General features: G+C 41.7%; 1 protein-coding gene across 1 annotated transcript in view; it reads left to right on the top strand.

Moving 5' to 3' along the window:
- The window catches only part of LOC306707036 (ryanodine receptor 3), a gene marked incomplete at its 5' end in the record, with an annotated part of 93,964 nt that extends 81,588 nt beyond the window's left edge, over positions 1 to 12,376 (top strand). Inside the window, 21 exons of the mRNA XM_079174313.1 lie at positions 1,261 to 1,341; positions 1,437 to 1,525; positions 1,615 to 1,743; positions 1,861 to 1,965; positions 3,183 to 3,264; positions 3,487 to 4,802; positions 4,961 to 5,019; positions 5,300 to 5,471; positions 5,600 to 5,686; positions 5,768 to 5,965; positions 6,286 to 6,416; positions 6,515 to 6,557; positions 6,649 to 6,776; positions 6,871 to 6,931; positions 7,088 to 7,234; positions 8,537 to 8,671; positions 8,773 to 8,929; positions 9,116 to 9,180; positions 10,190 to 10,290; positions 11,008 to 11,059; positions 11,542 to 12,376. Of these exons, the coding sequence (XP_079030439.1) occupies positions 1,261 to 1,341; positions 1,437 to 1,525; positions 1,615 to 1,743; positions 1,861 to 1,965; positions 3,183 to 3,264; positions 3,487 to 4,802; positions 4,961 to 5,019; positions 5,300 to 5,471; positions 5,600 to 5,686; positions 5,768 to 5,965; positions 6,286 to 6,416; positions 6,515 to 6,557; positions 6,649 to 6,776; positions 6,871 to 6,931; positions 7,088 to 7,234; positions 8,537 to 8,671; positions 8,773 to 8,929; positions 9,116 to 9,180; positions 10,190 to 10,290; positions 11,008 to 11,059; positions 11,542 to 11,637 (3,434 nt within the window). The 3' untranslated portion in view covers positions 11,638 to 12,376. The remainder of the gene's footprint in view (positions 1 to 1,260; positions 1,342 to 1,436; positions 1,526 to 1,614; positions 1,744 to 1,860; positions 1,966 to 3,182; positions 3,265 to 3,486; positions 4,803 to 4,960; positions 5,020 to 5,299; positions 5,472 to 5,599; positions 5,687 to 5,767; positions 5,966 to 6,285; positions 6,417 to 6,514; positions 6,558 to 6,648; positions 6,777 to 6,870; positions 6,932 to 7,087; positions 7,235 to 8,536; positions 8,672 to 8,772; positions 8,930 to 9,115; positions 9,181 to 10,189; positions 10,291 to 11,007; positions 11,060 to 11,541) is intronic.
- Between the last annotated feature and the right edge of the window lie 2,696 nt (positions 12,377 to 15,072).

The following is a 15,072-nucleotide window of genomic DNA, read 5'->3' as shown; positions in this document are numbered from 1 at the left end:
TGGAGTTAATGTCCTTTTAGTCAGGCTTGTAATCAGCTGCAAGACGAATGACGCAGCATTAGCTCGACGAAACAGCCGCTCTTTAGTTTGCTGTTTGTGCGAGCGAGCCCATCTCCATGTCCCGTGTGTCACCCGTGTGTCATGTTGTATGTCATCATCATGCAGGTAAACCTGTGCTACTGTATGTCTAAGTCCTGTCTGGGCCTCAAAAGCACTCAGTCACGAGTACATCCACATGAAAATCCACATTTAATCAGAGGTCTATTCGATCTGATGGGTTGCATACAGTATAAAAATATGTTTTTCTCATGCATATCCCAGCTCATTTTCACCTCATGAGCTCAGGCATAAGTGATGGTAACTGTTAAGTCTGTCTAACCTGTAGTCCAAACACCTGCCTAGCGGCAACCTGTACTTTTCAGACTTTGTTTAATTGTAACCGCATGTCAATGTCTCCAATCAATGTGAGTATGTTAAGATATATCTATAGCGCTATCACTCTCTCCTGTTCCTACTTCTTCTGATTGAATATCAATGTCTTCTCCTTTGCTTATGTCTGCTTTTGTTTTGTTTGTTTGTTTTTCCTTCTGATCATGTTTTTTATCTCATCGGTCGCAGTCAACGTGAGTGAGCGGGGTAAATACATGGTTTAGATTCTACTCATTCTATGCAATGCTGACATCTTGATTGCTCTCCGTTCAACTCCCTTTCCTCATTCCCCTCCAATCCTTCTCTACCCCCATTCCTCCTCCTCCTCCCTTGTCCTGAATGCAATTACAGCCACTTTCTTTGTACCTTGGACCGAAGGAACGCATGCATGCTTCTATGACATTCGGATAGATTGTTCAGTCTATGGTCAGGCGCCCAAAACTGATTCAAATCTCTCCACTTCTTCTTTTGTAAGAAGTCAGTGCTTGTCATCTATGTGGGACCTTTTTTATTTTTTTTATTCAATTTTGATGATACTAACCAGCGTGTTATAAGAAATAAATCTCCCAAAGCTTTGTTTGTAAGAAACAGCAACACTTTGCTGGTGTTCAACAACAAAGCCCAGTTTTATTCCTATTCTAAGCCTTGTTTTAATTTGTGAAATGATGCACTATACGTCGTCTGAACCTCAAATATAGTGCACATGATTTGATGTTGTTAGATAGCAGCTTTATAAGGAAGTGAAAGCTATGCCTGCACTGACATTAAAATGATGGGTCTCTGGCCTTCTTATCACTGAAAGAGGCAGTTAATCTCATTTCCTGTCCTCAGATTCCAAGGTACTGCAGAATGACGAGTTCACGAAGGATCTCTTTAGGTTTCTGCAACTTCTCTGTGAGGGCCACAACAATGGTGGGTCGACACTTAGAAGGGCTGCATGTCACTAAACAACACCGTTTCAGAAGCTGGGTGGTGTGAATGTACTCAACTACAATTGTTTATTTTAGATTTTCAGAACTTCCTGAGAACTCAGACAGGGAACACAACTACAGTTAACATCATTATTAGTACTGTAGACTACCTTCTAAGACTTCAGGTATATTATTACAGATTTATAAAAACAAATCTTATAATAATTCATGTCCTTTTTAATATGCTAAATTATTGTATTCTTCCTCTTTTTAGGAATCCATCAGTGATTTCTACTGGTACTACTCTGGTAAGGATATTATAGATGAGGCAGGTCAGAGGAACTTCTCCAAAGCACTAGCAGTGGCCAAGCAGGTCTTCAACTCTTTAACTGAGTATATACAGGTACCATATCACAACACACTGCACCACAAACACACACGAATGTAAACCCAGAGCTAAAAAGTCTGATTTTGACGCTCTGTGGTTGTCTCTCCTCTCTCTGTACCTACTGGGCTCCAGGGTCCATGTATTGGGAACCAGCAGAGTCTGGCTCACAGCAGGCTGTGGGATGCAGTGGTGGGCTTCTTGCATGTCTTTGCCAACATGCAGATGAAGTTATCCCAGGTTTGTGTTTTATATCTGCAATAAAGTGGTGTTGCTGCTATGTTTTTGTACTGTACTGAAGTACAGTTTTGAGTTACTTGTACTTGAGTATTTCCATTTTTACCCACTTAATTTATTTGATTCAAAACATGATCATTTTATTAAATGTGATGCTGCTTTATAGATTAAACTACGCATGAGTTTATTAAGTGGTGATATTAGCTCCACTACATCAACTGCTAGATTGAATTTATGAAAAAGATTGTCTTTTTGTCTTCATTGGACAGTTTTATTGTATAGATATAGAAAGGAATGCAACGTAGGAATCCTGCTGGAATGAAATCGAAAGGGTTTGCATTAATGTATGAGCAGAAATGTAATCTTGAGGGAGTGTTGAAGCCACATGCCATTCAAGTGCTTTAACCGTATGGTATGTGTATTAATCATTTGGCTCCCAGATGTTCCCAAGATTACATTTCTACTTATACAATAATACTTGAGTGATAATAATCCGATAAGATAAAACATTTAATTTGCATGATTATTTTTTTTATCACTTTAATACATTTCTGTAAAAAAAAAGAAGCTAAATGCAGGAATTGAATTTGTAATGGCGTGCTTTTGAATGGTAGTATTGCTACTTTAGTTCAAATCAGAATATTTCATCCACCAATGGTGCAATATCTGCAGCCACTAGAGGTCTCTCCAGACTCAGGGATAACCTCAGGCTACTGCATTACAATTACATATGTCATTCCACTCAGCTATGTGATGTATGACTCCATCATCTATATTTCCTCCATGCCCAATAAGCCAGAAAGTGGATGAAATCCAGCAGCTTAACCTTATCTCATGGTCATCAGAAAGGACAGTAGTAGCCAGTATGAGGGAGAGCCCAGGTGGAGGGGTTTGAATTTAGCGCATCAAAGTCTGCCTCAGATTTATGGCATGCTGAATACCGACTCCTTCGAGACCCTAAATGAGTCAAACTGACCTAGCTATCTGCTCTTAGACAGTAAAATAACATCAACCCTTGTGCTGATGGATGGATGTTAGCTGGAAGGCCCTTCTGAGCCCCAGCAGGGCCATTGTGGGTCCCCACAATCTGAGGCAGCCTTGATCTCTTAGAGATATTAGACAGGATGGCCGTTCTCTGACAGGGAGGCCATCAGTAGTCTGTGTGATCAAATGTAGTGTCTCACAAGGTTTCCCTTTTTTTTTTTGTCTTCTCCTCACAGGACTCCAGCCAGATTGAATTATTGAAGGAGCTGCTGGACCTGCAGAAGGACATGATCGTCATGATGCTCTCCCTTCTCGAAGGTTTACTTTTTGACGACTCGCCATTTGAGCATATGACCCACTAGTTTGCAAGGATATTGTCTCTCATATGACTTTCATCAAACAGCTTTGTCTGTGTGGAGTGTAATTTAATATTTACCAAAGCAGCTTAGCTTAATCTGCATGGTTTGTTGCGGCTTGTTGTTGTTGTTGTTGTGTGTACTCGCCAACTTTGCTTTGGTCTCTTTCTCCATTACTTCACAGGTAACGTTGTCAATGGTACTATTGGCAAACAAATGGTGGACACCTTGGTGGAATCTTCCAGCAACGTGGAGATGATCCTAAAGTTTTTCGACATGTTCCTCAAGTTGAAGGACTTGACCACCTCGGAGAGCTTCAAGGAGTACGACCCTGAGAGCAAAGGGGTCATCTCGAAGAAAGATTTCCAAAAGTCCATGGAGAACCAGAAACAGTATTCACAGTCTGAGATTGAGTTTCTTCTCTCCTGCGCCGAGGCTGATGAGAACGACATGTTCAACTACGAGCAGTTTGTGGAGAGATTTCATGAGCCCGCCAAGGACATTGGCTTTAATGTAGCTGTGTTGCTGACTAACCTCTCTGAGCATATGCCTCATGATGCTCGCCTCGCAACGTTCCTCGACCTGGCTGAGAGTGTCCTCAGCTACTTCGAGCCTTACCTAGGTCGTATTGAGATCATGGGTGGGGCCAAGCGCATCGAGAGAGTCTACTTTGAGATCAGCGAGTCGAGTCGCACCCAGTGGGAAAAGCCTCAGGTGAAAGAGTCAAAGCGCCAGTTCATCTTCGATGTCGTCAACGAAGGTGGTGAGAGTGAGAAGATGGAACTGTTTGTCAACTTCTGCGAGGACACAATCTTTGAGATGCAGTTAGCGTCTCAAATTTCAGAGCCGGACCCAGTAGAGCGTCCGGAGGAAGATGAGGAAGACAAGCAGAGCGTGGTGGAAAACCAAGAAGAAGAAGAAGAGGAGGAGATTGTGATGTTGGAGTCTTCCTCTGCTTTTACAGTTGCCTGCATCTCCCTGAAAAAAAGCCTCTGCCACTTCCGCCAGCTGCTCACTCTCAAGAGCATGAGGCGGCAGTACAGAAAATTCAGGAAGATGAGCATTAAGGAGATGGTGCGAGGCTTCTTCTCTTTCTTCTGGATGATCATCACAGGCCTCTTCCACTTTGTCTACAGCCTGGTTTGGGGGTTCTTCCACATCTTGTGGACCACTATGTTTGGGGGTGGCCTCGTCGAAGGGGCCAAGAACATGAAGGTCACGGACATTTTGGGAAACATGCCGGACCCCACCCAGTTTGGGATCCACGGAGACGTGTTGGAGATGGAAAAGATGGAGGCGAGCGAAGCGTCGGCGTTGGCGGAGATGGCTCAGATGGCGCAGGGAGATGCTGGAGAGGCGGACCTGATGGCCGAGCTGCTGAACATACAGCCCAAGAAGGAGGGAAAGCACGGGGCAGAGCCAGGTTTGGGGGATGTGTCTGAGGTGGTGGTGGGGGATGCTCCGTCCATCGCTAGCGCTGTCAGGCAGAAGAAGGCACAGGTCAGTTGAATAAGGCTACTTCTATTCCTAATCATTTCCGTATTGATAGACACTGGAGACGCTAGAACATTATGACTGACATTTTACTTGAAAGACATGTATTATATCAGAGCACACTGTTTAAGTGATTGATGGTCAAAACAATGTATTTGTTATAGTTGGCTGCAAAGAAGAGGGCTGTAAATGGAGACCACAAATCGGATTCAGAGAAAGGAGAGTGAGTGTTCTTTATTTGTTCATTGCTCTTCCTCTGTGGATCAATTGATACATCTTTTGTGTGATTGCTTTAAGTAATGACACATGTCAGATATTTAACGGGATTTAAGTCCTGATGGGATGTGATGTGGGATTGGAGTGTGGGTGAGTTCCAAGAGTAGACGCTGGCTGTACGGTGGTTTTATTATTCTCATGGGTCACATGCAAATGTGTGTGTGTATATTCATTACATTGCACCAGCGTGTATCTGTCTGCCACTAATAGCTAAATTACTGTTGCAGTTCAGAAGATGGCGAGAAGAAAGACCATGACAAGGCTAAAGACGAAGGCCCGCCTGAGCCTCCAGTGCAGAAAAAAGTCCCAAAGAAGAGGCTCGGCCAGAAGAAAGAACTACCGGAGGTCTTCATGGCCAGCTTCTTTGCTGGCTTGGAGATCTACCAAACCAAGATGCTGGTCAGATATTTCCCTCCCAGCTCTTTTGAAAAAAAATACGACCAAAACTATGAGCTTAAGTATGTTAAGAGAGTTCAAATCAGCTTGCTGCATATATTCAACTTATTCAGAAATGATTGTTTTCACAGAATTACCTGGCCAGAAACTTCTACAACCTCCGCTTCCTGGCGCTTTTTGTCGCCTTTGCTATCAACTTCATTCTGCTCTTCTACAAAGTAAGCTTGAAATTAAGGTATAATTATGTATACAGCATTGAGCTTTGGTAAATATCTTTTAAATGTTTCTTTGTCTTTCAGGTGACCGGTGAATACTCAGACGATGAAGACCCCTGGAATGGTCAAGGCAGAGCTGGGGAGGAGGAGGAAGATGAGGGTGCGCTTGAGTATTTTGTCCTGCAGGAGAGCACAGGTTACATGGCGCCAACGCTTCGCTGTCTGGCTATACTACACACCATCATATCCTTCCTGTGTGTAGTGGGATACTACTACCTGAAGGTACATCAACACAAACTGACAAGAAAATACAATAAAGTTTGATTTTCACCTCAGATTTAGTATTTTTGTTCTAAAACAAATAGCCAGAAATTATTTTATTTGCCTTTTAGCATTTCTGCACATTTCTATGCAGGTCTTTTTTCCACTGTAAGCACTTAATATGTTGTGATCGCTGACATACACACACAGTCATGCACTTCTTGTCGCTTTTAGACAGACTGTATATGCAGCATGTTGAGATCAAACACTGCAATGTATGTAACTGTATGTTATTTCCTTTACTGCACTAATGATGCAGCCAAACTCCCTCTCTGTCCAAGGTGCCCCTAGTAGTGTTCAAACGTGAGAAGGAGATAGCGAGGAAGTTGGAGTTTGCCGGACTTTACATCACAGAGCAGCCGTCGGATGATGACATCAAAGGACAGTGGGACAGACTTGTCATCAATACTCCGTGAGTCAGCTGCAGTATAGCTATTCTACTGAGTCATTATCTTGTACAAACCGAGGATAATTGCTGATTTGTTTTTTGTTTTCTGCTGTTTTTACTAGTTCCTTCCCCAACAACTACTGGGATAAATTTGTCAAACGCAAAGTAAGCTTATTTTTTCGTGTAATCTGTTATGCAAACGCACCACAAACCCATCTGGTGATACCTACTTGTGTACTTTTGCTGCTATTTGTAGGTAATCAAAAAGTATGGAGACCTGTATGGAGCTGAGAGGATAGCGGAGCTGCTGGGGATGGATAAGAGCGCCCTGGATTTCAACCCTACGGAGGAAACCGTCGTCAAGGAGGCTTCACTGGTGTCCTGGTGAGATAAAGAGCAGTCAGGCTTGAATAGATGCTTGAATGTAGGTTGAATAGAAAATATGAGCCCCTCATATCAACCTTATATCTTTCGCCAGGTTGAGCTCAATCGACACAAAGTACCACGTGTGGAAACTGGGGGTGGTGTTTACAGACAATGTAAGTTTGAATACTGGGGATGAGTAATTTCTCTGTTTTGAGGTTTTATGGATGGCTGAGTGAATGATTTGATGGATGGGTGGAACAAATGAGGTGATTGATATTATGACCGAACAGATTCATTCTGATCAACTTCTCATTTTCTTTCTCTGCCAGTCATTCCTGTATCTAGTATGGTACACCACCATGTCCATCCTTGGCCATTACAACAACTTCTTCTTCGCTGCTCATCTGCTGGACATCGCCATGGGGTTCAAGACCCTTCGCACCATCCTGTCCTCTGTCACACATAACGGCAAACAGGTAAGGATGAGGAGGATGCAGGTCTTCTTCCAAGCAGCAGGGGTCACTGCAGAGTCGGTGGTCGGGTTGGGTTGTAACCACCTCCTGTTTATTCCATGATGTGCAACCACAAGCCAGTTTTATCACGGTTTCCATATTCCTGCCTCACTGATGGCGTTTTGAGTAATATTAGTGCCAAGCCGGTTGATAACTCTGTCAAATAATGTAGACACACATCTATGTCTCATCTGAATAAATAAATGGCTCATTTTACTTCAGATTGCGTCACAAAAGATAACCATGACATCATCTGTGATCTACTGCTTGATTTTATTTTGTTTAAGAAAAGAAACAAACAATTTTGAACAGAATTGTGTAAGCTGCAGGATTTTTGTGCATTTCTTTCCACAAACTTAAAGCCACCAGAGCACTAAACCTTAATATGTTAATATATTAGCAACACGGCCGTCCAATTTGATTTTGTGTCTGGTCACCTGAGTAATCCTACTCCCCGTTTTAACTCTGATTTGGTCTACCAACTCCTGGGAGATATATTCTTCTCTGCACTTCCTCTACATGTCTGGTACTGGCAGGTATCATGCTTGTGTCACCTTCTGTTCAACATGTTGTAATGGATAATCAATTTTAAAAACGATGCTTGCTTGAGCAAGAATGTGTCATCTAGTAAATGTTTTTGTATCTTTACATCCAACAATTGCATCTCTCCTTCATTAGATAATTGAGAGAACTAAGGCAAAAGGGAGAGATACAAGAGGAGGAAGTGAGGCTACGTACTGTAAATGAATTTAGATGCACCCAGTATTCTTTGACATTTGAGTTCAAATGGCTCACTCCCAATGCTGACTGACAGTTCTTCCGGGGGACTCTCATGTCAACTGCCCAGAGGCACAAATCAAAATTGAATGTCACCTAAATCTCAAAGGGTGGAAATGCTCCCAAATGGCGAGGCCGCAAGGAATCTGTGTGCAGACCAATTACACCGTCGCTCCAAGTGCAGTTTACTGCTGCTTCCACTGTTGTCATCAGTGAGGGAGCTGCATCTGAATGGAGTTTTATATAAAGATTTATTGATATAAATATAAAACTGATGTGTGTTTGGTTACTAAGCTAAACTCTCTCATCCCTTCCACTCATTTGAGCTCCTCCCTTCTCACCGCCTGCTCTTCGGTCGCCGCCAGCAATCGACATAGAAAATAAATGAGAGCTGGCAGCTTTGTTTAGAGTGTTTCTACACCAAAGTACATAAATAGACAGGAAGTTGGTTGTGACATTTCACTGACTGCCATCTGCGTTTCTCTAAAGCTGGTGTTGACAGTGGGCCTGCTGGCAGTCGTGGTCTATCTCTACACTGTGGTGGCCTTCAACTTCTTCAGGAAGTTCTACAACAAGAGCGAGGATGAGGATGAACCAGACATGAAGTGTGACGATATGATGACTGTAAGCATCCATCACATGCGTTTCTAATTAGAGACGCACCGAGATACCAACACTCTTGACTCAGAGGGGTCTGTACTCACCCTCCCTCTGTGTTTTCACAGTGTTACCTGTTCCACATGTACGTTGGGGTGAGAGCAGGAGGCGGCATTGGGGATGAGATCGAGGACCCGGCTGGTGACCCCTATGAGCTCTACCGCATCCTATTTGACATCACCTTCTTCTTCTTTGTCATCGTCATCCTCCTGGCCATCATCCAGGGTAAGCTCCCTTTGTAGCCAGAAACACAAAGACACTGGTATTCCACACAGACTTTGCAATACTCATCACAGCAGTAGATCCACATGGCACTCCATACTGTATCGTTAGGAGGCAAAGCATGTAAGATTGGGGTTTCACAGTTACAGTAGCTATGATGAGCTCACAGAAAATCCTTTGTGGTTGCAGGTTTGATCATTGATGCCTTTGGAGAGCTGAGAGACCAGCAGGAACAAGTCAAAGAGGACATGGAGGTGAGAGTCGAGTTCATTCTCACCCATACTTGCCCAACCTATGGAGTGTGACGGTGAAAGTTACAAAATTAACAAAAACATTAACTGAAAATGCAATCATGTTAATATTGTGTCATATTAGATTAATGCATATTTACACTATTGTATGCTGTAAATGACCTCGGTGCTAGGTATGATGCATTCTTTTAAAGAGGTGTGATTGAGTTGATCAACAAGAAGAACAAAGCACTCATAGTGGTAAAGCTCATAGAATGGACAGTGAAATCAATAGTATCATATCATTTAGTCTCTATTCAGACATGGTGTAGTTATGAATGCTATTTTAATAAACATCTTTGTTTGTTTGTTGATCAATTGTAAGCCATAGGCCGACTTTAGAAGTAGCCTTAAAATGATTGAAACACTAGCCCTTGTTTAGCGGTAGCCTCTTCACATGCTGATAGTTGTTACATTTATTTGCTTAAGTTTATTTACCATGCTAGTAAATTTACGTACTTAATGTATTTGATATTAACGGGTGTAAGTGCTTCAGCTTTCATCAGTTCCTGTGATTGCAGGCCAATTGATAGAAGTAGCAGCATTGGTCGGCATGTAAATCTATAAACCAGCGACCACTGTTGCATTTTCCAGTTGCCAAATATCTTTAGTGTTGTGATCATTTCATTTCTGGCAGATATTTTCTAAACTGTAAAAAAATATTCTTAGAAATGTTGTAATTCTATGAATTGTCTTCACTTAGAGTAACTCTTTGTACTAGGAAGCTTTATGAATACGGCGCCGGGTCATTAAAAGGTTCCAGAGACGGGGGAAAATAAATAGTTGAATAGTGAATAAAGTTAGTCCAGATAACCCAGGTGACATCATTATAATTATTTTTCTGAGAGAATATATACAACACTAGTATACAAGTAAACTGACCTTTTATGTGTAAAATCAGAGGAGTGCCCCTTTAAAAATACAGCAAAATGTCCAAAAGACATCTTATTATCTTTTCATTTTCTGTCCTCAGACCAAATGTTTCATCTGTGGGATCGGTAATGACTACTTTGACACGACGCCTCACGGCTTTGAGACTCACACCTTACAAGAGCACAACTTGGCCAACTACCTGTAAGTATCCTGCTTACAAGCCTTTTATGCAAGCCTTTTTAATGCAAATGTGATGATGATAATCGTCTGTCACCAAACGTGTGTTGCATCTTTTCTGTAATTTAACCACATGATTGATGGCTTTAGCACGTAACCACAGCGTCAGGGCCAAAGTCACTAATAGCCGCAGTGATCCAGAACACTAGATCCCGCCAGGTATTCTTTCCATCTGTCTCTCTGTTTCCCCTGCACTTCCTGCTTATCCGTGTTTCAGTGTAATGGCCGTGACAAAAGAAAGTCTCAGTCCATTTGCTCTCACAGTCAGCTGGCCGGAGGATATGAGAGCGACCTCGTTATGTTGCTTCATTACTATTTAATGCTATGAACTTTATTGGAAAATAGGTTTGTGATAGCGTGCCCTCGTACACTATTGATCAGGATTTGGCAGGCTGCGATGCGCACTGAGATACAGGGTCCAATTGCCATTTACACTTGATTTGGGAAAACAACAGGTGATTGGGTGATGTTTCTTTGTTTGACACTTGCATCAGAAATTGTCTCTCGAAACACAGAATGTGACATTTCCTGTTAATGCGGTGTTGGAGAAATCAGATGTACCTCGGCACAGGCTTTTTTTTTCTCTACTCTGATATTTAGGCAGGAGAATGCCAGAGCTTGTCAAGCTTTTTTTTGTTGTGACATTTTGGTTTTGTCTCATTGGCATGGCTTTCTCTAAAGGTTTTTCCTGATGTACCTTATCAACAAGGACGAGACAGAACACACGGGCCAGGTACAGTATGACTCTATATAAATAATGAATAATGAAATTATAAGAATGATTGTCCTGTCGCTGTCAGAGATAATATGGTGTTGTCTGTGATTTAAGGAAAAAATGTTTTACAAAAATGAGCAAACAGGCATTGAAAGAGTGAGCATAATAACCACAACAACAGCCACAATTCATTTTCTGTTGTTTTGTTAGCTCACAGAATAAATTTTATTTGACAACAGCTGAGTACATTTGTGACACAAATTTGGCTCTAATGACAGCTGACATTATTGATGCCATCATGCCAACTACAATTGCAGTTATCAACCTAAACATTAACATCTACACCCTATCAAGATAGTTGATTATTTAAATGAAATCATGTAATTGTTCAGCTCTTGTTTCAGCATATTTTTGAATGGATATACATATTGGTTTATGTCCATCTGGTTGTAATTTTGGGAAACTCTTTAATGTCCGTGTGTGTGTGTGTCCGCCTCCAGGAGTCCTATGTGTGGAAGATGTACCAGGAGCGCTGCTGGGATTTCTTCCCAGCAGGAGATTGCTTCCGCAAACAGTACGAAGACCAGCTTGGATAGAGCAGATGCATCCTCTTTACCTCTATCCTTATAAAGTGGGCTGCTGGAACTTGTAGTCCTACAGACAGCTGCTGGACTACAACACCACACAGTCATCCCTCCAACGCTTCAGGCTGGCCGGAGGAGAGACCAAACTACCTTTTTAATCTAAAAAAGAGAAAGGTCTCCGACCCGTGTCAATGCCAGTCTATGAGGATACGATATGTAACTTTCCCAGACATTTCGTTTTTTTTTTTGTTTTGGGACTCGTCTTTGACAGCGTGTTGCCTTTTACTCCACATAACCCCAAGTCATTGCACAATTTTTTTTTTGGGGTCTTTTTGAGAAACACTGGGTTGTGTGGGGTTATGGGACAATGTGTCAGTCATATTATGCACAAGAAACCCAACTTCAATATTTTGAGAATGTTGAACTTGAGACTTAATGCCAAAAGAAAAGTGGAGAAGTTCAGTAGATTTACATTGTGCGCAAAAAATGTGACGTGAGAAGTTTTTTTTCCAGATGTTGTAACCTTGCATATTGAGATACAGTTTTAGAATGAAGTGGCAAAAAGGTTTATTATGTAGGATAAAAAAAATGCCTAATTTTTTCATGAAGTGCCTTACAGTACTGTATCTACATTACAATGAAGCTATGCAAAACCTTTGTTTCTTCTTTATTGTATGCAAGTACAGTAATTCTCCTGGAGCAGTAACACGTAGCTGTCCAGATACATAGTTTGTGGCTGAACTTTCTCATTTTTCAACAGCATTTGTTTGATTTGACAGATTTTTATTTGCTGAATGCAGCATAATTGCAAATGTTCAAGGTACAAAGTGTAAAAATGACTCATCAGAATTTACTGATCACTTTCAAATGGAACAAAAATGTAATTGCTATTGTATGGCCATTTATATGTAGTAGCTTTGCGGATCTGTGCATTTCTTTTGATGGAAACAAATAAAGAAATCAATGCAAGAAATATTTGTTTTGGACAAGTTATTTCAAGTCCTGAAGCTCTGACAGTGAGTCATATTGGTCTCAAAACCAGCAAGATGCAACAGCTGCCTCTGCATCTAATCCAAATCTTTTCAAAATAAGATACCTACTGTGTGCTAACAGCCCTTGGCCTTTAGTTCTAAGTTAATTTGACTCGCCTCAAAGCTATATCATAGCCGTGACCATCCTGCAGCTTTTAATTACCGTGTGGTAAGTAGATGTGCACTTCTGGTTTGGTCAGAGAGGTAGGACTGGGCCCCAGTGGGCTGCATGATGGAAGTTTTAGCCCTATTACCCATGGTGCCACCTGTCAGCTCGCATCATGTCACCACACCTCAGGCACCACACAGTGCTGCAGTCTGCTGCTGAGAGCAGCTCTGCCTCCTCTACTTACGCCTGCAACAGCTCCAGCATGTTGACTGGTTCTTATGGTTCCAGCACACTGCTGAGGAAATGGTATTTTTAAGATAAAAAAGGGACTTATTGGCGTCATTCCTCAAAAAATGAATAACTGCAAGATTGATAAGCCACATTTTCAATCCACATTTCTCCAAACACCAAAAAAAGCTGTGACTGTTATAGTAAATATTTAATTAATGTGGTTTTGGATGCACTGTATAAAAAATGTATATCTAAGGAAACTCAATTCAAAGTATCATATGCTCTAACAAGCTGCTGCATTATTTAGTATATTATGTGTCCATTATGGGAACAGGAGAAAATGATGTGTGAAGTCACGGATATGATCATTCTCAATAATTTGACATAATGAAAGCTGTGGGAAGCCTTTCTCAACATGAAATAGTAACAATTAAGCCATCAAATAGCTGGAGACATATAATACCTATTAAATTCTAGTTTATCTCTGGTGGCAGCAAAATGAAGTTAGGCCTGTAATTTTACTCTCAAATGACTTGTTGAGGAAATGTATTCCACATTAGTCAGGTTCCAGCAAATATTAGAAATATTGGACTTTTTCATGGTTTGAAGTATCATGTCAACATCTGATTCTGTTTCCAACAAGCCAAACAAGCCTTGAAATATGTTAATGTAATATGCAATTAGCTAACACATAATCTGGTTTTGTATAATAAACCCCGTACAGGCAATAGAGAGGTTTCTGATGAGGTTCTCATTGCTAAATGTTATTTATATATTCTGCTTTATAAAGATACAAGGAAATGTACTCTAGAGACCACTTGCAACGGGATAACACAGCAATGCCAAAATGGGACAGAGGTCCTAAAGTGCCCACTTCCTGGCCCCCTACTTCTAGCTCCCTTGCTCTGACCACACCTATCTTCGAACTTGGCCTCCATCTCAACTACACACCTTTAAAGTGTTGTGACTGCATCTTGCACAACTGCGACTCTATCTTGGTTACAAAATCTGTCCACAGAAATATAAACACATGGCATAGAACTCAGAGCCGTCTCTCTGGTAGCTCCTGCTACATCAGGTGCCTCACGCGGTGAAAACAACACCAGTCGAACTCCCCTGAGAAGAACTGACGCATCAAAGTGCCTTACACAGTTACTCCATTATGTTACCTGGGACAAGACACAGAGAGAGGGTCATTTAGCGAGCAGCTTGTTGCCAACAGCTCCTCACACACACCAGGGGCTTCATCTCCAACACAGAGCTGTTATTAAACAGGACACATGGCCAGAGAACGACACAACCCAGGGGACAAGTTTCACGTCATTCCACCACTGTCCTCTTCGAAGAGATTGACAGCTTTCTATCATTTAGATGACTCTAAAACGTTTTGGTTGACATCTGTGGTTTGAAATTAGACTGAACTTGGAGTGCCGATTAGGACATTTTAGCGTCCTATCTGTGTTGCTCCCAGTAGGCAATATTCTTTAGTGTAATCTTGCTTGCTGTAATGCATAACCCCTGAAAGCCGTATCCGGTCTGTTAGCTCCTGGTGCACAGCAGTGGTGGAGTGACGGGCAGGTCTGGAGAAAAAAAAAGAGAAGCTTGAGTCACAATCCTCACCGTCACCTTCCGCTGGCGACCTGCAGATAAAACCTCCAAGTGGTGACGGGTCACTGCATAGTCCTGTTGATGCATCCCGTCAGTGTTTGAGCTTTGCAATCAACATCAACAGCACCTTAATCGCTAAACCAAGAGGAAGAGAGACAATTTGGGTATTTTCCCTCTTCATTAGACAAGCTTAATCAACTCTGAAGGCCTTTAATGGATAACTGATTTTCACTTGGTACTGATTTGCCTCTAGCATTCCGCTCACCTTGATCTGAGCCCAATTGTCATCACAATTGACAACCTGCCTCTGTGTACTTGGAAAAAAAGTCAAGACCTCATCCTGAAAATGACAAATTACATCTGTGCATCTATGTCCGGATGTAGATTTAAACTTTTTTAAAGTCTCATTTTAAGCATAAAAGAGTTAAGAATCAAGTTTTGGCCGAAAATTGTTCTCTCAGTTATCAC

This window comes from Pholis gunnellus (assembly GCF_910591455.1).
Source record: "Pholis gunnellus genome assembly, chromosome: 15".
In the NCBI taxonomy this organism is placed as follows: domain Eukaryota; kingdom Metazoa; phylum Chordata; class Actinopteri; order Perciformes; family Pholidae; genus Pholis; species Pholis gunnellus.
This window is presented reverse-complemented; position numbering and strand designations above follow the sequence as displayed.